Genomic DNA, 20,549 nt, shown 5'->3' on the forward strand with positions numbered 1-20,549 from the left:
GGTTCCTCTGTCCTTGGGACTCTCCAGGCAAGAACACTGGAGTGGGTTGCCATTTCCCTCTCCAATGCATGAAAGTGAAAAGTGAAAGTGAAGTTGCTCAGTCGTGTCCGACTCTTAGTGACCCCACGGACTACAGCCTATCAGGCTCCTCTGTCCATTGGATTTTCCAGGCGAGAGTACTGGAGTGGGGTGCCTTTGCCTTCTCCTCCCTGAAGCCTACTGGAGGCAAAATGCGGCCCGCTCCAGTGTTCTTGCCTGGAGAGTCCCAGGGACAGAGGAGCCTGGTGGGCTGCCATCTATGGGGTCACACAGAGTCGGACACGACTGAAGTGACTTAGCAGCAGCAGCAGCAGCTTGCCTTCTGTCAAAGCCTGCCCATGCCCTAATTTGGCAAAACCTCACTTTTGTGCCTCTTCCCTCTATCTTTGATCCTGACCTTGGAGGGGAAATAAATAGCAACCACTCAAAAATGCCACTTCTCTGCCGACTTCTCTGCTTCTTAGCCCTCTTCTCACCACAAATCACTTCCTCCTGAAACTCTCAATTTCTAAATTCATCTCAAAATGAATTCAGTCTGAACACTAGATGGCCCCATCTCAATGACTCCTCCCCAAAACACAGTCTACTAAAATATGCTGATGACAACACTCCCAACTTCTGTGTGTTTTCCTTCCTGGTATTCTAAGTACTTTCAGACTCACATTTCATCTGCTCCTGAAACTTGCTCAGCAAGGAAGAATGTCAGAGATTAGAAACCCATATTCTACAGCAGGAAACAGACATTCAGAGAGGTGAAAGGGCTTGTCTGCAGCCACAGAGCTGAAGGAACCACATAGGGGGAGGCTGCCTACCATCAGAAGGGAAATCAGGGCTTCTTACATCTGACATATCAGTGGTTGGAAGCTTAGATGACCACACCAGAATCACCTAGGGAACACATCGGGGGAAAAAAAAGGTTCCCAGACCCTACCCCAGGTCCACCAAATCAGGCCAAAAATTTCGCATGGAAAAATTAAAGAAGGAGAGAGAAAATCAGAAGTGAGAAACCAGGGTAGGGCAACCCACAGCCCTGAGCGACAGCACGTAGTTCTTAACCCACTCACATGTGTTACATCCCAAGTTACAAAGGAGGACACTGAGCCTCAGAAGGGTAAGTGACTGATGCCACATCTGAACCCTGGTTCGTCTGACTGAAGCGAGGCAGACAGCAGCTCCGGCCTTGCCATCAGAAAGACGTGGTGCACACCTCAGCTCTACACCTGGGCATTTTCACACCTTTGGGCAAGTCACTTCATCCAGATAAACCTTGCTTCTCGCATCTGAAGCTGAGAATCATGGTACTTACACCTCACAGGGCGTGGGTAAGGACTGAACTAAATCACCCAGGTGAAGTTTTCAGCAGTGTCCAGCACGTGCTAAGTGCCTGACACTGAGAGACAAGTGGGAAGTCCAGGTATTAGGTCTGTGTTGTCGGGGGAGGCATCGTCTCTCTTCTGCACAAGCCCGAGCCTGCTGCACAGATGCACAACCGATGCTGCTGCCCGGCCGAACACAACACGTTTCCACAGCAAGACCAGAACCATGACTCAGAACTCCATCTGCACAAACTCTAATCCCAATAAATCTTATTCCATCCAAAGGTATGTACAGCTGGAAGTGAGCATTTCAGAAATAGAAACCTTTCTCTTGGGGCTTTGCTCAAAACCAGAACAACACATTCCACATGCCAAACAAGTGGGAACCAAGTGGCTGAGAAAGAAGTCTCAAGGGATCTGAAGACATTAGGTAAGTTCCTGCTACAGGGCCTGGCAGGACATGTGAGCAGCAACCAGGCCCTCCATGTGGGGGAGGCTTTGGGTCTCTCTCTTACCCTGGATCCCCAGTGTCTGGCACAAAGCATGACAGGTGCTCTGGAAACAACGCTGCATCGGGGGACCCTCACCATCTCAGATGCATCCCCAGCACACACAAAACCATGAGCATCCTCAATCACAGGTACAAACGAGAATCTCCAACCAGAGGGGAGGCACCGTTCCAGAACACAGTGCTAAAAGAAGCCTACAGATTCTCCTTCCTCGACAGTTCTGGAAATTCACACTCTTTCATCTGTGGCGTAAAGCAGACTGAAAGTTGGCTTAATTCATGTTTCTGGCCATCAGTTGCTAAGTCCCCAACCATCACCCCTTCCTGACTGCTCTCCTGTTCCAGAATTAAGGTGATGGAGTGACAAGGAGAGCAACGCCTGATTTTGTTGAGTCCTGTGGCGGGCTTCTGGTATACTTACGACTTTAACCCGTTCCCGTACTGCCCGATCTGGGTGGACTCAGGTGTTCGCTTGGCCGACTTCCCGAACTGGATCACGCTGGCAGCATCACCTGAAGTGGCAGGCGAGAGAGAAAGGGCAAAGTGTGTTCTCTTTCCCAGGCTCTCAAAAATCAATCCAAGCGGGGCTGTCTGTCTACTGAAAACCTCTGCCAGGAAGTTCACAACTGGGAGGCAAATGGAGGAAACCTCGCCTGGCCTGTCAGTACCACCATCACGAGGTCCTAGTTCTATCACCACAACGCGGTAACTCGGCCGGGGCAGGCCACCACAGTTCCAGCTCCAGGATGTTACGCAAGCCAATGTCAACAGACAGGTAGACTGATGGACTTAAGGCTGCCATTCAGATCCTATCTCCCACATTAGGACAAGACCTGGCAAATCCGTGAGTGGAATTAAGCCGGAGATGTTGCAAGAGACTGCCCTCGCCCTTCTAGTCACAAGAGTGAGGCAACAGAAAAACAAATTAACACAATAAGCATTTTATAAAAACTCTTAGTTACATCCTCCCCAAAAGAAGCAATCAGCCCATCACTTACTTGGATCCATTCCCGCTCCATCATCCAAAAAACAAAGCATAAACCCTCCTCGAAGGTCCTCTCGCCTTTCTGTAAAAGGAGGAGCTGCCATTACTAGGCGGTTACCCACCAGAGGGGAGCAACCTGGGTATGACTGGAAGGTGGGATCACTGTGGAGCTAGGTTCAAAAAGGTCTTCTCCTTCTAGCAATGCCAGCAGGGGAAAGGGAAACGGGAAAGTTTGCTTTTCTTTCCCAGGCTCTCAAACATCAAAGGTCTGAGCCTCATTCAACCCAAGATCCCCCACCCCAGGAGCGAGACCACACGGCATGCAGTGAGAGCCACCTGGTGTCCCCTTGCACCTGCTCAAAGGGCCTGGGAGGAGGGGCAGTCACTGGACAGTGAGATACGGCACAGCTGCGGCCAGGCGTCCTGGCTGACGGGAAGGAAACCCCACAGACTAAGGTCACCAATCCAAGGGAAAAAAGAACCCCCCCGCTGTGGCCGTAGCTACAGCAGCAAGTGGTCCCTCAGAGTGGTCCGGGTCCAAGTACACCACGAACGCCATAGAAGAGTCTCCTAAATAGGGAAAGGGCTGCTAAACGAGAGTTTCCAAGGTGCCCTTCGCCTCCAGTGATGAGGCTGACATGGGCAAAAGAGGAACAGTGCAGGTCTTGGAATCAGGAGACCATGTGCACTAAAAGGAGGAAGGCCAGTTTACGGCACTACAGGGCTAAGTCCAAACTGGCTTTGGAGTCTAGTTCCTAACTGCGGACATTTCTGTCTCCACCAAGCTACAGTTTACCAACTTTATACAACTACCTAAGCAAGGGAATCTCAGTCTAAAATGCTCTCTGTCCTCCCCTCAGGCTAAAGATTCAAGTAAATTATAATTGCCTCTTAAATGGGTTAATGTAATTTGAAGTGCTATTTCAAAAGTACAACAAGCCACAGAGATTTTCAAGTATCACTTGCTGTTCAGCAAGCTGAACTTCCAGTTCAGTTCAGTCACTTAGTCGTGTCCAACTCTTTGTAACCCCATGGACTGCAGCATGCCAGGCTTCCCTGTCCATCACCGACTCCAGGAGCTTACTCAAACTCATGTCCATCAAGTCAGTGATGCCATCCAACCATCTCATCCTCTGTCATCCCCTTCTCCTCCCGCCTTCAATCTTTCCCAGCATCAGGGTCTTTTCAAATGAGTCAGTTCTTCACTTCAGGTGGCCAAAGTATTGGAGCTTTAGCTTCAGCATCAGTCCTTCCAATGAATATTTAGGACTGATTTCCTTTAGGATTGACTGGTTTGATCTCATTGCAGTACAAGGGAGTCTCAAGAGTCTTCTCCAACACCACAGCTCAAAAGCATCAATTCTTCGGCACTCAGCTTTCTTTATAGTCCAGCTCTCACATCTATACGTGACTACTGGAGAAAGCATAGCTCTGGCTAGACTAGCTTTGAATTTCTTGGCAAAGTAATGTCTCTGCTTTTTAACATGCTGTCTAGGTTGGTCACAACTTTTCTTCCAAGGAGCAAGCATCTTTTAATTTCATGGCTGAACTTTGCTAAAACATTAACAAATGCTTCTTGATAGTTCAAGCATAAGGACCTTCCTGGAAGCCTGACTGGTAGATAAGAAAATTCCTCCTTGTGGCAGAGCCTTTTATCAGTCTGGAGAATCCAAACGAGATCTAGTAAGCAGAAGCAAGTGCAGAAAAGGGACAAAAGTCTCCAAAGTTTTCTTCTGGAGGAAGCAAAGTGTCAGATGGAGACTCAGCTGGGTCAGGGACAGAGCATGGTACAGCAAGTGTTCTAAATGTAGCCAAGAGCCATTTGCTGGATGATTTAGCCTAAGATGCACATGAAGACTCTGCTTTGGGAGCTAGAAAGTGGTTCAAGCCAAGTGCATCTGAAAAATCTCCAAGGATTACTGGTATTTCTTGAACACACCTAGGAAGTTGCTTCCAGGCCCTTGCGTTTGGTAGAATAGGACTCACAAGCTGTTTTAACACACAGTCATCTCTTAACACTGGGTCTGAGATCCCTTTCTTGCTCAAAGACTTCATTTTAAATCTTTTTCATACCGTTTAAGACACACACCTATGGAGGGTCCTCCTGGCCATATAAACAACCCACAGCCTGTAAGCGTCTAGCAGTGTTCAGGTCCACGGTCATATGCAGCCAAGACAGACCAGCTGACACAGCAGTAACTCCTTCAGCTTCGTAAAAAAAAAAAAAAAAGGGCAGGCAGCACGGCATCTTCACGATGCTTCACAATCACTCATTTATTTGCTGTGCTTGGCCCTGTAATGAAGGAATAGCCGAGAACAATGCCACTATGACCACTGCCTTCAGGGAGCCTCCAGTCCAGCGGACACTATCCCTTGCAGCACATGGTTAAGGAGGAGAGTTTAAGAAGAAGAAGACAGAGAAGAGGGCCAGCTCGAGCAAAAGCAGGCGTTTAAGAATCACCTGAAGAGCTTGTTACAACAAATTCTGGGCTCCACCCTGGAGGGCCTGAGGTCTCCATTTGCATTTCTAAACTGCTCCCAGGCGATGCCAACACTGTCCACGACTGGGCCACTCTTGGTGAAGCAGAGCTAGAGTCAGCAAGAACTAGAGGCACCCCTGCCTGCAGCAAAGCCCCCAGACATTCCAGCAGTTAGGACGTGCACTCCTCACACCATCTACTCACTTTAATCAATCAACTGAATGACATCCGAAGCCTCGAGGAAAGGATTTTATGAAGCTGGTGAGAGTTCTGGACAGAGGAGGGAGTCTGGGCAGCTGGGGACTGTCTGCTCCCCCCTCTCAGCATACATCCTGGAGGATGACAGAGCCAAACTGCCTTCTGTGCAGTTGTGCCTCAGGCCCTGGGGGCAGCTTAGGACGATCACAGAACCGTGTGGGAGGCCGCCCATCTAAGCTTCCCCTATATGACCAAGTCTGGCTCCTCCCAATTACTTCAACATTCCTCCCTCCAGCTCCCACTGGGGAGAACAGGAAGAAGAAGCTGGAGGAGATATAAAACGGAGCTTTCAGTCAACCGTCAGAGGTGACAAGATAACGCTGTCCTCAGCAGAGGCTATAAAAGAACGACCGTCAAGTTCTTCATCATACTCTGCAATCTGTTTGAACAGTATTCACTTCAGCTGCATTTGCTCTTAAGTTTCCATTTACTAACCACTGACCTGGCATCACAAAAGGAATCTTTCTTTGAGGCACAGCAGTCCCTATCGAAGGAAGTCCAGAAAGTCAATAAAAACAGTCTGACAGGCGTGTTCTAGTCTGGCCCCATCTAACAGGAATGCGTTGGGTACCAGAGTCTGGTTTCTTTCTCACCCTTCTTTAAGCTATAATGTGAATTTGTGGCAAATTCAAACTACATTTGATGTTTGGGAAGATTTCTAAGTTCAGGATCAAGCTACTTTCAGAAAGGGAGAGAGGAAAATACTTTCCCTGATATTTTAACAACAAAAACTTCATAGTATATTGTAATTCTATTATCCTCTATACAGTTTCTGTCCTTTATAGACTAAACTAAAGAGCCTCTTGATGAACGTGAAAGAGCAGAGTGAAAAAGCTGGCTTAAAACTCAGCATTAAAAAAAAAAAATATAAAGAAGATCATGGCATTGCGGTCCTATCACTTCATGGCAAATAGATGGAGAAACAATGGAAACAGGGACAGACTTTATTTTCTTGGGCTCCAAAATCACTGCAGATGGTGACTATAGCCATCAAATTAAAAGACACTTGCTCTTTGTAAAACTATGACGAACCTAGAAAGCATATTAAAAAGCAGAGACATTACTTTAGTGACATAGGCCCGTAGAGTGAAAGCTATGGTTTTCCCAGAAGTCAATGTGAGAGTTGGACCATCAAGAAGGCTGAGTGCCAACAACTGATGCTTTTGAACTGTCGTGTTGGAGAAGACTCTTGAGAGTCCCCTGGACTGCAAGATCAAACCAGTCAATCCTACAGGAAATCAGTCCTGAATATTCATTGGAAGGACTGGATGCTGAAACTGAAGCTCCAATACTTTGGTCACTTGATGCGAAGAACCGACTCCTTAGAAAAGACCCTGATGCTAGGAAAGACTGAAGGCAAGAGGAGAAGGGGATGACTGAGGATGAGATGATGGGATGGCATCAGCAACTTGATGCACATGAGTTTGAGCAAGCTCCGGGAGTTGGTGATGGACAGGGAGGCCCGGCCTGCTGCAGTCCAGGGGGTCACAAAGAGTCAGACACAACTGAGCAACTGAACAACAAATTCTATTATCCTACTTGTAAAATGAGGTAGCTTTTATTTCTATTGAATGTGTGAATATAACACTGAGGTTTAAGAGTGTGAAGTTGGGGCACCTCAGTCAAGATTCCCAATCTTAAGGTACTTTGAGTAAATTAAGTCTTTTCCTAAAATGCTAGAGTGCTTAGTGCTTACCATACCATTTAATCCTTAACTACCTTGACAGTTCCCTCAAGATCAACTGATTGTTCCCTAATCATCTGTGGAGTGCTAACTGTCTCCCATTAACAACTGAATTCTCTAATGGCAATTTAGCAAAGGCCCCACCTCATCCTCTCTGGACTCCTCCCAAAGTCCTCCCAAAGAACAACAGTTAACACTGAGCACACAATAAAAGTACACTGGGCCGTTTTCATTTAAATTAAAATCCAACTGCTCTGTTGCATTCCAAGTGAAAGTACTGCATTTCTTTGCTGAAATCCACCCACCGAAGGTGGTAAACGACTTAAAGACTGAACTGAAAGGTGAAAGGCGGTAAACAGGAGCAGAGATGATCTCTTTTAAAAAGCTTTTCCATGAATTCCCTGGCTATGCAGTGGCTAGGATTCCTCGCTCTCACGCTGTGACCCTAGGTTCAATCCCTGGTCAGGGATTCTTCCAAAATAGGATGATTTTTTCCCTTCCACATCACTTGCAGTGGAGGCCTATTCTCTGCTTTGCCATCTGTGTGATGATTTAAAGAGCTTTGACTTCTTCCAGAGGAGGTAGTTCCTGCTCCTCACTGAAGCACTCTGGGGTGGAAGACCTGCTGTGGTGCAGGAATGATACATCTGGCCTAAGGGTTATTAAAAACCATCTTCTAACTTTCTTATGCTATGACCCATTCTCCTGTTATTCTTTTCTAAAAAGAAAAGAAGTCTTATTTTCACCACTTGGCAGAGCCTTTTGAATAGAGGTTTTTAGACCTTAAGCAGGATAGCTGATTTTTAACTGTTCTGAGTATTTTCTTTGCTCCAAAGTGTATCAGGCAGAAGGAAATCGTATCAGGGAATATTCTTTACAATTATATGACCCTGGAAGTTCTAAGAATTACTTTCTATTGAGGGCTAATTCCCATTGATAAAAATGGGTCAGTAAAGTGAAAGAGGGATTATATGATAACCATATATTCCCATAAATACTCAAGTTTTTCAAAAGTGAGGCAATGCCAGTCAAATTGGATTTAAAAGCCATCTTTCTCTGTTCCACTTCCAAATTTCTAGCACTCAAATGAGAAAAAATGTGCTGGTACGAACACTGAACAGGCAGAAAGCAAGCTGTTTATTAAAAGGGGGGTAGGGCAATGACATGACTGAGATTCCTGTCACTGCTGTACACACTCCGTAACAAAGAAAGGACCTCACTGCCAAAGAGCAGAGCCAATCAGGCGAAACCAATAGACGTTGTCAGTATTTTTAAATTCTAAGCAAAGCAGCCCGATTTCCTACTTGACTCCTCTGCTGAGAACATCTCTGCAAATCTCAGTGCCAATCCAGTTACACAACTGTTTTGTACAACTGACACCAGCAGCTCTTCAAGTTGGGATTTGTCCTCACCAAGATTGCAGAGGGCTAAGATGGCCTTCAACAAGATCTTTCTTTGGCTGCAGAAACCACCAACTCCACAACCCCTGGCCACCTGCTAACTCCAATCAAGAAAATCAGTGGTACTTGCTCATTTCACTCCGCATCAACCCAAGTAATCTCCTACTGGCTTTCTTTAAATAGATACACAGATCTGGAAAAGCTCTATACAGTCAGCAAAAACAAGGTGAGGAGCTGACTATGGTTCAGGTCATGAACTCCTTATTGCCAAATTCAGACTTAAATTGAAGAAAGTAGGGAAAACCACTAGGCCACTCATGTAGGACCTAAATCAAATTCCTTATGATTATACAGTGAGAAATAGACTCAAGGGATTAGATCTGACAGACAGAGTGCCTCAAGAACTATGGGTGGAGGTTCGTGACATTGTACACAAGGCAGGGATCAAGACCATCCCCTAGAAACAGAAATGCAAAAAGGCAAAATGGTTGTCTGAGGAGGCCTTATAAATAGCTATGAAAAGAAGAGAAGCAAAAAGCAAAGTAGAAAAGGAAAGATCTACCCATTTGAATGCAGCGTTCCAAAGAATAGCGAAGAGAGATAAGAAAGCCTTCCTCAGTAATCCATGCAAAGAAATAGAAAACAGTAGAATGGGAAAGACTAGAGATCTCTTCAAGAAAATTAGAGATACCACGGGAACATTTCATGCAAAGATGGGCACAATAAAGGACAGAAATGGTATGGACCTAACAGAGCAGAAGATATTAAGAAGAGGTGGCAAGAATACACAGAAAAACTATACAAAAAAGATCTTCAAGACCCAGATAACCACAATGGTGTGATCACTCACCTAGAGCCAGACATCCTAGAATGTGAAGCCAAGAGGGCCTTAGGAAGCATCACTACGAACAAAGCTAGTGGAGGTGATGGAATTCTGAAATCCTGAAAGATGATGCTGTGAAAGTACTGCACTCAATGACAGCAAATCTGGAAAACTCAGCAGTGGCCACAGGACTGAAAAAGGTCAGTTTTCATTCCAATCCCAAAGAAAGGCAATGCCAAAGAATGCTCAAACTACCACAGAATTGCACTCATCTCACATGCTAGTAAAGTTTAAAACTCTCCAAGCCACGCTTCAACAGTGCATGAACCGTGAACTTCCAGATGTTCAAGCTGGATTTAGAAAAGGCAGAGGAACCAGAGATCAAATTGCCAATATCTGGATCATAGAAAGAGCAAGAGAGTTCCAGAAAAACATTTGCTTTATTGACTATGCCAAAGTCTTTGACTGTGTGGATCACAACAAACTGTGGAAAATTCTACAAGAGATGGGAATACCAGACCACCTGACCTACCTCTTGAGAAATCTGTATGCAGGTCAAGAAATAACAGTTAGAATTAGACATGGAACAACAGACTGGTTCCAAATCAGAAAAGGAGTAGGTCAAGGCTGTATACTGTCACCCTGCTTATTAAACTTATATGCAGAGTATATCATGAGAAACGCTGGACTCAGTGAAGCACAAGCTGGAATCAAGATTGCTGGGAGAAATATCAATAACCTCAGATATGCAGATGACACCACACTTATGGCAGAAAGTGAAGAACTAAAGAGCCTCTTGATAAAAGTGAAAGAGTAGAGTGAAAAAGTTGGCTTAAAACTCAACATTCAAAAAAAAAAAAAAAAAAAAACTCAACATTCAGAAAACTAAGATCATGGATGGCATCCAGTCCCATCACTTCATGGGAAATAGATGGGGAAACAGTGGAAACAATGAGAGACTTTATTTTGGGGGGCTCCAAAATCACTGCAGATGGGTGACTGCAGCCGTGAAATTAAAAGACGCTTGCTCCTTAGAAGAAAAGTTATGACCAACCTAGACAGCATAAAGCAGAGACATTACTTTACCAACAAAGGTCCATCTAGTCAAAACTATGGTTTTTCCAGTAGTCATGTATGGATGTGAGAGCTGGACTGTAAAGGAAGCTGAGCGTTGAAGAACTGATGCTTTTGAACTGTAGTGTTGGAGAAGACTCTTGAGAGTCCCTTTGACTGCAAAGAGATCCAACCAGTCCATCCTAAAGGAAATCAGTCCTGAATATTCATTGGAAGGACTGATGACAAAGCTGAAACTCCAATACTTTGGCCACCTGATGTGAAGAGCTGATTCATTTGAAAAGACCCTGATGCTGGGAAAGACTGAAGGTGGGAGGAGAAGGGGGAGACAAAGCATAAGATGGCTGGATGTCATCACCAACTCAATGGACATGAGTTTGAGTAAACTCCAGGAGCTGGTGATGGAAAGGGAGGCCTGGTGTGCTGCAGTCCATGGGGTTGCAAAGAGTCAGACATGACTGAGCAACTGAACTGAACTGACTGATAGATCTGGGCACCTCGTAGTAGTTCCCTTAGTACCAATATTCTTGATTTCTATTTCACACCTCATCAGGGCTACCCCGTTCTGCCTAATACCTGGAGTAATCAGGTTTTCTACCCAGACTCCAGAAACCAGTTATCTCCCACTCATTTATTTTTAGGCACAACAGTAAATTCTTCTGGGAACTGGGCATGAGGAAGAAGACTGGTATCTGTCTTACCTGCATAAATATCAATTCTTGTGGCATCAGCATCTCTGCAAAGTTGGGGAAAAAATCAATATTCAAATGAGAATATGAAGTATAACCATCAAGATGCACAGTATTGAGTGGGATACATACTATTTTGAATCTATTTTCAGGAAATCATAAAAGAAATTCTATATACATTAAAGATATACTTTTACATTTGGTAACACACTTTTCCTTATATGTCTGTGAAACACCTCTGGAGCTTCGAACTATTTAAAACCACCACAAGATACACAGGGTCTGCATACACTTTTTTAAATAAAAATTTCACAGTGAAAACAGCTAGAGGATAAATAAGAACATTCCTTTACACACTAATTGACTCCAATCACTCGTTTGACTGCAATCATAAACAATGTTCCAATATCTCATCCACTGTTCTTCCTCACCAAGATCTGAGAAAAAAAGGAAAATAATACTCTGCCACAAAGCCTAAGAAAATCAGGTCTTATAGTATGCACACTACAGTCAGTACACTGATTCATGAGCCCGTAATTTTATCCTCCCTAAACCTGAAAGAAGTTTGGGGCACCCCATTAGGCTCCAGTCATCAGCTGAAATGAAGGCTCAGTCATCAGTGAAGTCTTCCATAAAGGCTTGAAAGTCATCTAGCCCAATTCTGCCAACTGCAGGCAAAGAAAATGAGGCGCTGAGTTTCACTGCTTTTAAATGCAAAATCCACTCAAATCCATACAACTCTACAGGTACTTATTCCCCAAAACATAAAAAAACATTTCAAAAATAGAAGAGATTGGCAAAGTATGTGTATGAGCAGGAACATACACTCCCAGGCAATCTCCAGTTCACCATATAATATATAAAAAAGCAGCCTGCCAAAACCCACTGTAGTATCACTAAACAAGTGGCAAATTCAAACACAGTTCCATCAAGCTACAACATTTTTAAATATAAAAATTATGAGTCAACCAGGATTGAAACAATTGAAAAACACTGAAAATGGGGCTTTTCAGGTTAAACAAGTTGTTAACTAGTAAATAATAACAATAAAGGTATAACGGTATAGATCTACAGTATAGACACAGGTAGACACAATCACCATTATGTCATTAACTGGAGATCTGCTTAGGAAGCACTTTTGTCAACTCTTATCTTCTTCTTCATTAGTCATATCGGTCAATAAACACCATGTCTGAATTTTACATTTGCATTCAGAAATCTGTGATATAATTACAGGCAGGTTTTTGATTAGGAACTTCACTATCCCTGAACCAACCCAAACTTCTTCTCAGTCTTGCACAGTAACTTTTAGAGGCTTGTATCACTAAGAACTCATTATAACACTGTGCTGAAGAAGGATTTCTTCCAAGCACAGCTGTTAACAATGGAAGATGCTCTGATCAACTAGTCTCATCTGACAACAAAATACCCTCACTCCTTAGTATCCACAGGGGACTGGTTTTAAGACCACCAAGGACCACAATATCTGCAGATGCTCAACTGCCTTCTATAAAATTGTGTAGTACTTGCATATAATCTATGCACATCCTCCTGTTTACTCCAAATCATCTCTATGTTACTTATGATAACTAACACTATGTAAATGCTATGTAAATAGTTGCAAGCAAACAGCAAACTCAAGTTTTGCCTTTGGAACCTTCTGGAACTTTTCCAATACTTTCAATCTGTGGTTCCTTGAATCCACAGATGCAGAACCTGCAGATACAGAGGGCTGACTGGACATTTTGGGAAGACACAGAACTCTGAAAGAATTTTAAAGACATTAGATGGTTTATTGTCCTGGTAGCACAAATTAAAACACAGTTTGTCCTAGTAATTAGATCCCTAAGTTTTTATCTTAATTCCCCGTGTTTCACAACAATCATCTTGTTCTAATACACAGGGAAGGTAGCTTTGGAGGTTGTAAGTTCACTATTTTTAGTCTGCAACATAGAAATGAATGGATTATCAATCAATGTGCTATTTAAAGTGCTTTTTTGGGTAAGATGCCTCCTAGGAGTGAGTCACATATGCAAAAGAACTGCCTTCCTCCCAAGTCTTCAGAGATCACAAAAACCCAAAAAGTTTTCAAGAACAGACTGCACACCTGAAGACTACATACCTTGCATTATCAACTAGTTCAGCAAGAGCACCAAACAAGAATTCATGAGTGGTTCTGAAATGATAAATATTAAGAATCAGCAAAAGAAATTATGAAGTAAGCTATAGTTCCTAATAAAATGTTAAGGTTATAAAATATTTAAACGGTTTTTTGGAGAAAAAACTAAAATTGCTACTTGCATCAATTTACACTATTCAAGTTTTAAACTTCTCCACAATTCAAGTCGTTCTAGAGCTCAGATGTACTGGTGCTAAAGCAATGTTTTTCACTATTCATATTCTACCTGGAAAAATATCTATATTTTATTTATCATTGCCTTTACCGGCTGTCAGTTTCTGCGTATCTCTAAGAACACTCAATGGAGAACTCATTACCATTTAGCTTTACCAATACCTTTTGTGATGATTTACTGGTGAAAAACCATTCAGTCTTGTGCAATGTATATGCAAAAATGCTCCACTTGAAGGTGAGGAGAAAGGAGAAAATAATCTAGTTTTTGATGCTCCCTGATTTTGGCCAAAACCAAAACTTTCTCCACATAAAGGAATCCATAATACTCTTGAACAACCCCTTCCTAAGAAGAAAAAGGTTTGGTGTGGTCTCCTAGGATCCTTGCTCAAGTCAGTCCCTTCCAGAAGGATAGCCAATGGTCATCTTCTCCTCTAGGAGGCTGCTCAAAATTTAGGTAGGATAAATTCCCAATTACCATATTCAGAGCACAATAAAGATGGTATTTATGCATGTTTTCCTCTACTTACACCTTTAATTTGTGCTATTTCCCATAATAGTCCTCATTAGATATAAAACTAGATGCATTAACCTAGAAACACCTAGAAATTTTTTTTTCTGGCCCTGTGGTGCAAACATGGATCTTAGTTCCCTGACAAGGATCAAACCGTGCCCTCTTCAATGGAAGAGCAGTCTTAACCACTGGACTACCAGGGAAATAATGAAACTCTTATTTTGTAAGCATTAATCCACATAATATATTACTATCATAATGTAAAAAAGAACATATTATTCCAGTTAATTTTTTTGTATACAAAGTTTCAGTCAATAAAGTGAAAATTTCTATATATATTTAGAATATACCAATATTAAATAGCCAGCATCTAGGATTTGTGAGTACTTACTGTATTGTTCAAAACAAATTGTAAAACACTTGTTTATAAAATAAATACCCAAAACTCAACTGTCCAGGAACAGTTTTTTCCTCAAATACATCTTCAAATTTTTATAAATGCAATTTTTAAAATTAAAACTACTAGTCCTTGGAATTTTAGGAAGAACTTTTTCCCATGAGAACAGTGAATATATCTGTTGCTGATCCAAATGAAGAACCATGCTTTAACAAAAAGTAGAAATTTAATCTCCAATTTCCCTGAAAAGACCTCAAATTCCTCTAAATCTAATTCTTAATTATTTTACATGAAATAAAAAAATTTTAGCAAGGAAAAACCCTGCATAAAACATCCATATCTTTAATTATTCAAAAAATTTTGTCTCTAAAATTATCACCCTCAATTCTTCAAATTATCTACTGAAGAAACAGAAACTTTTCTGCATATTACTCCATGCATTAAATTGCGAGAAATGAGTGGGAAGATTAAATAAACTGATTTGCTGAAAGTAATACAAGTTAAAAGTAAAAACTAGTATTTGCTCTAAAGCTTTCAACCAATCATCTTCCTGTCTTTGTAGTGACTAAGTAACTTGTGAAGTGAATTAGTTTTCTATACATTTAAAAAATTTCTGAAGGTTAAAATGTAAAATAACAAATTCCACTGCAATACTTCTCATTTCCTTGAATTCAAGCAATCTCAGAAATAAGCTCCTAGGGCAGGGGTGGAGGACATGAGAATACAATCTGAAACTACAATTTGTGTGTAGAAATAAAGGAAGAATGAAGTATCTGGCCTATGGTAGTGACACTGGTGAATATGAATAATCTGGAAAACTAATTCTGATACCTCTGCCATCCAGGCAAAGAAATTAAAAAAAAAAAAACAGATATAGCAATAACTTCTCACAAAACCTATTTTTTGGCACTTCGCATGAAAATTAAAGGCATTCAGAATCCAGTAAGATCTCAAAAAGGAAAGGACAAAGCACTTCTGGCTAAGTTTTCACTGTTTTCTACACAATTAGAAACTGCTTTGTATATTTAGAATCTAAAAACATTCCAAATGTCTTTGTTGTTCCATACAGTATCAATGCTGTTCCACAAAACAGATTTCAATGTATCTTTAAATGTAGCTAAGTGAAGCCAAGTGAGTCACTCAGTCGTGCCCAACTCTTTGCGACCCCATGGACAGTAGCCTGCACCAAGCTCCTCCGTCCATGGGGTTTTCAAGGCAAGAGGACTGGAGTGGGTTGCCATTTCCTTCTCCAGGAAATCTTCCCAACCCAGGGATCGAACCCAGGTCTCTCACATTGTAGACAGAGGCTTTACCGTCTGAACCACCAGGGAAGAGTCTTAAGTGTAGCTAAGGGGTGCTTTTATGATGGACACTGACACATCATAAAAGGGGCCTTTTGCGACAACTGTTGCTAAGGTCAGAGACACTCAGAATCTTCTCCAAACCTCCAACTGATCCTACTAATAAGTGCTAAAGTTCAAAATATCTCTCAAATCATAACAAAAAAAAATAACAACTGTAAAAGACCTTCCCTTTTTTTCAAATAATATTCAAAGAGATGCACTCATTGCTAGCGAGCAGTTTAGAGTTATTTATATAAGGATCAAAAGAAATCCTTTTCTTCACAGACCTAAAGATTCTTTACATGTAATCCAAGAAAGATCAACCATCTGGAAAAAGACAAAGATTTTTAACGAACTCTCACTCTCAACTGATTGTGGCTTTTATACCAATTGTGCCACAATCAAAATAGCTTTGCATCTCAGCATTTCCAATGACAAATTCAAGTGTAAATCTACTCATTATGTAAGGAAAACGGTCTATTTATATTCAGTCTGAATTTAAAGCAATAGAATATTTATAACCCCATCACTGAGTTCTTAGATATGCAGTCCAGAGTTAATTGCCTTAACTGCTAGAAAATAAAGCTGAAAAATTCCAGGGCAACCATTTTACATTCAAAGGCTTTAATATATTTAGTGTGAACCCACAGTTCAACAGGATTATAAATCACAAGAAATGTAAAGTTGAAAGCTTCCTCTACCTTCACTTCCGATATCAATAAAACAACTCTAAGATATCAAATGGCTGAGACAATAAGCTTTTAAACATGCCGACAGTAGACATACACAGCAGGCATCTTATACATAAGCACCCTGCTCAATCCAACCACTTAGCAATACTGCAAACAGAATGACTTAAGATATGTACCTTCTGCCAAAGGAAGAAGGTACCACTATTACTCCATCTTGAATCTGGCACCTAGACTGCTCATGGACTTTTCAGCAGCAGTCACAAAACCCACCACACCAAACAGCAGTAAAAGCATAAGCTATTTTTATTCAAAAATCCTAATTTCAATCATCTCGTATCACCAATTTGCAGTTAAAAGAAATTCACCTAAGACTTCCATGTTAGAATTTCCCAGACCTGCCTCAAATCCTAATGCTGATATAATAATCAAGTTAATGTAGAACAATACCAAAACAATTCCAAGCAGGTGTTTATTATCTTCAACAGATGCTCCAGAATTTATTAAAAATTAATCTGCCTAGCAAACATCAAGCTGCTATCACACTGACCAACTTTTGGTTTATGTGACCTAGTATTATAACTAGAACAAATAACTGTCACTATTTGATATTTACTATGAACTATGTGCAACCTAATTATCTTATAAACATTATTGTATACAATCCTCATAAACATTGTCAGATTAGTCCTGTTTTGCAAATGATGAAACTGAGGCTCAGATAAGTAGACCTACCCAAGAGCACAGCCAGGAAGCAGACAGAAGCCTGGCTGGCTCCCAAGCCCATGCTGTTTTTACTGCATCACGCTGATTTCCACCCTTCTATCCTGGATTCTGCTAAATGGGTGCTAAGGAGTCATTTCTTTCACAATATACACCATGGCAATTTATAGATATCAGACACCCTAAAATGGTCTTGTGTTTTTTTAATTATAAAAAGGAAGGAAAACCCTCCCTTCTCTGAAGGTTAACACCATACCACTTAACCCAGTGGACACATCTACCAGCACTACCATTAACAAGTCACATTTTCTGAAAATTTTAAAATGTTTCCTCTAGAAATGAACTTCTAGTCAGGTCACAATAAAGGTCTTGAAACTGGTTACAAACCAAAAACTTATCTAGGTGTTCTGGGCTTCATATTTTCTTCTGGTAGAACTGGATACATTCAAAAGCAAACAACTTCTAAGGTCTGATCCAGATAATAAATTCCAGCACTTCCAAAATGATACATCCAACTCTCAAAAACATTTATGCAAGCAAGTGGTTCCAGTTCAACACAGTAAGTCAAATTCCCAGAAAATTCTCCAATTTCAAACAAGAGACTTAACTGAGGTTCAATTCTTTCCCTTTGCTCTGTTCTATTTTCAATAAGCCATAAAACAGCAACAGAAATGAAATACCCCAGAATTCTCAATTTAAGAGGTTCACTGAGATAAACTAAAATTTATCTCCTAGCCAGAATACTGGAGTGGGTAGGGAGGGGGTAGCCTTTCTCTTCTCCAGGGGATCTTCACAACCCAGGGATCAAACCCAGGTCTCCCCAAATTGAAGGCGGATTCATTACCAGCTAAGCCACAAGGGAAACCCAATCCAAGATTGAAGACTTTCAAAATGGAAAGTAAACCTTCTGGCATATATACAAGGAAACCCTTTAAAGGTAAAACTGACTATAGCTGGTGTTGCCTAATGGTTAAAAGCACTAATTATGTGGCCAGATAAATCTTACCGCTTTGAAGCGGTGCCTTGGTGCCTTGAAGCTGTGTAACCTCTGGCATGTAACAATCTTTGAACTTCAGTCCTCTCAAATGCAAAACAGGAATAATCCTTACTCTAGTAGGATTGCTAAAAAGATGATTTTTGACCATGTTTAAATGTGACTGGCAGAAGCCACAGTCCCTGGTAGCTCAGATGGTATGGCTCAGAGATGGTGAAGAATCTGCCTGCAATGCAGGAGACCCAGGTTCCACCCCTGGGTTAGGAACATCCCCAGAAAGGGAATGGCTACTACCCACTCCAGTATTCTTGCCTGGAGAATTCCACGGACAGAAGAGCCTGGTAGGCTACAAACCATTAACACTTTCACTTTTCACTATCATTTTATTATCAAGTACAATCTTTGGGTAAGCTAAAACAAGAACCCAGAATCAAAAGTCTCCTTCAATGGTCTTCCAAGATCATCACATAGTCTGTCATTCCCAATTTGCCCCTCACTCCAAAACTCAGAACTCAATTTATCAAACACAACCTGTGAACATCTAAGTGGCCTTCAACTGCTTGTTCTTAATGTGGCAGCTCAAATACAAACAAGGATACTAAAGGTTCTGCTCATGGCTATGCTACAAGCAAGATGGGTATAACTTTTGATCAGAGGCCTTATCTAGTTGGATTTCAGATTCATCAGGCTGCAACATGAAACTACACCTAGGTGACCTCTACAATCCCTACTCTAGTACTCTAGTTCAGTAAGAACCTTCCTAAACAAAACCAGGCTCTCATTTGGCAATTCACTACTCAGAAAAATTTTATTTCCTTCATAGTTAAAACAGCAAAACCAAAAATTACAGACATTATCACAAGTACGTGGTTCTTTTTTGTAAACGGTTGTTGTATTATCGTACTATTACTTGACAACTAAAGTTACTGTACTATTACTTGAAAACTAGAGTCTATATTCTCAATCCTGAAGGTGGTTCTTCTGATCTCTGGACCATTCATTAAGCTGCTCACCACTTCTCCAGTACTGAAATGAGAAACTTACCTTCATCTCAAAAATGCCAAATCAATGCACTAAAAGACTAAACAAGGATGCCCTCATTGCATCAACTCCAAGAAAGTGGGAGTAAGGATTAACCTTGAAATAGTCCAGATCAGTGGAGTGATGGCAATCTCTTCACAAACTCAAAGAACTATGGACACAGCATTTATTTAATGATTTGTGAAACTTTGGTGGAAAGGCTATTTAAATCATGGATTTAATCAAGTTATCACTTCCTGCTTAATATTAAAAACTATATTGGATGAAGACAAATTTCCCAGAAAAATAAAGCAAACTGTTTTCTAGGGGGAAAACTAACTTCTTCTCACAAGTTGTTATTTAAATGTCTTCATTCTTTTTTCCTTCTTAGAAAAAAAAAGACTTGTTATCACCCAACTGTATTGGCTGTTGACACGAAAGACAAGAAGTTGAATAGAATAGTCCAATTTTTGGCGATCCAAGAAGAGTACTTGTTGGATTCCTATCAAACACTTGAATGAAACTCAATACACAGACTCCAAGGAATTAGTTTGCCTTCTATCAAATAAATTTTGATCCAGTAAAGGAAGATCATATTCTTCTGGATTAGCAACAAACATTTCACTGATCTCAGTTCTTCCATACAGAGCTCGAGACTCCTCCAGTGACACATCCCAAGAAGTAAAAACGCGAGACTTCCTGGGAAAAAGACTTCCATATGAATATCGAGCAATGAGTTATCAGTGACCTCAGAGGCACCTATAGAATACTTACGAATTTGTGTGTAGATATTCAAAGGTTAGTTGAGCTCGATTCAGACTGCTGTAATTCGTGAAAGCCATGAGTGCGGTGATGTCTCTCCAGTTCTTTAACCACTAATTGGGAAATACAAGCTTACAATGGAATAGATTTTTCAGGACTCCTTCCAGTAAAGAGTTGGTAAATCTGTGCTCCTCAGTTAACAAAATTATCTAGTTATCCACCTAAAATATATTCGAAAAGATGTCTAAAACAAAAACTGATTTCTTCCTTAAATTTTTTTATCCTCTCAATGACTACGATGTAATACTTTGGAATAAACTACATCATAAATCTGTAGTCTTAAGGAACATTAGCATGAATTTGCGATAATTCACTGAGTGGAACGTGGTTCGTCCTAGAGTAGCTGATACTGGACTTGGCGATTTAATTACTGCTCCATCTTCACGTTCTTCCGAGTTGTTTGTTGTTGTTTCTCTAAATTTCCTATGAGATTCACCAATC

At 41.3% G+C, this 20,549-nt stretch overlaps 1 protein-coding gene across 35 annotated transcripts in view; it reads right to left on the reverse strand.

Annotated features, from left to right (window-relative positions):
- MORC2 (MORC family CW-type zinc finger 2) overlaps window positions 1–20,549 on the reverse strand; it is a 41,687-nt gene that overhangs the window by 20,301 nt on the left and 837 nt on the right. For 21 of the 35 annotated variants that reach the window (XM_069556956.1, XM_069556943.1, XM_069556947.1 and 18 more), the window contains 5 exons: window positions 20,061–20,161; window positions 13,379–13,432; window positions 11,269–11,303; window positions 2,862–2,930; window positions 2,285–2,375 (listed from right to left, as the gene is read on the reverse strand). In XM_069556956.1, coding sequence (XP_069413057.1) covers window positions 2,285–2,375; window positions 2,862–2,930; window positions 11,269–11,303; window positions 13,379–13,432; window positions 20,061–20,128 — 317 coding nt within the window. In that variant the 5' untranslated portion in view covers window positions 20,129–20,161. Of the gene's footprint in view, window positions 1–2,284; window positions 2,376–2,861; window positions 2,931–11,268; window positions 11,304–13,378; window positions 13,433–20,060; window positions 20,180–20,544; window position 20,549 lie in introns of those variants that run through there. The other 14 variants (XM_069556957.1, XM_069556948.1, XM_069556959.1 and 11 more) reach the window with 3 other exon arrangements.

The sequence above is a fragment of the Ovis canadensis genome, chromosome 17 (genome assembly GCF_042477335.2).
Source record: "Ovis canadensis isolate MfBH-ARS-UI-01 breed Bighorn chromosome 17, ARS-UI_OviCan_v2, whole genome shotgun sequence".
NCBI classification, from domain to species: domain Eukaryota; kingdom Metazoa; phylum Chordata; class Mammalia; order Artiodactyla; family Bovidae; genus Ovis; species Ovis canadensis.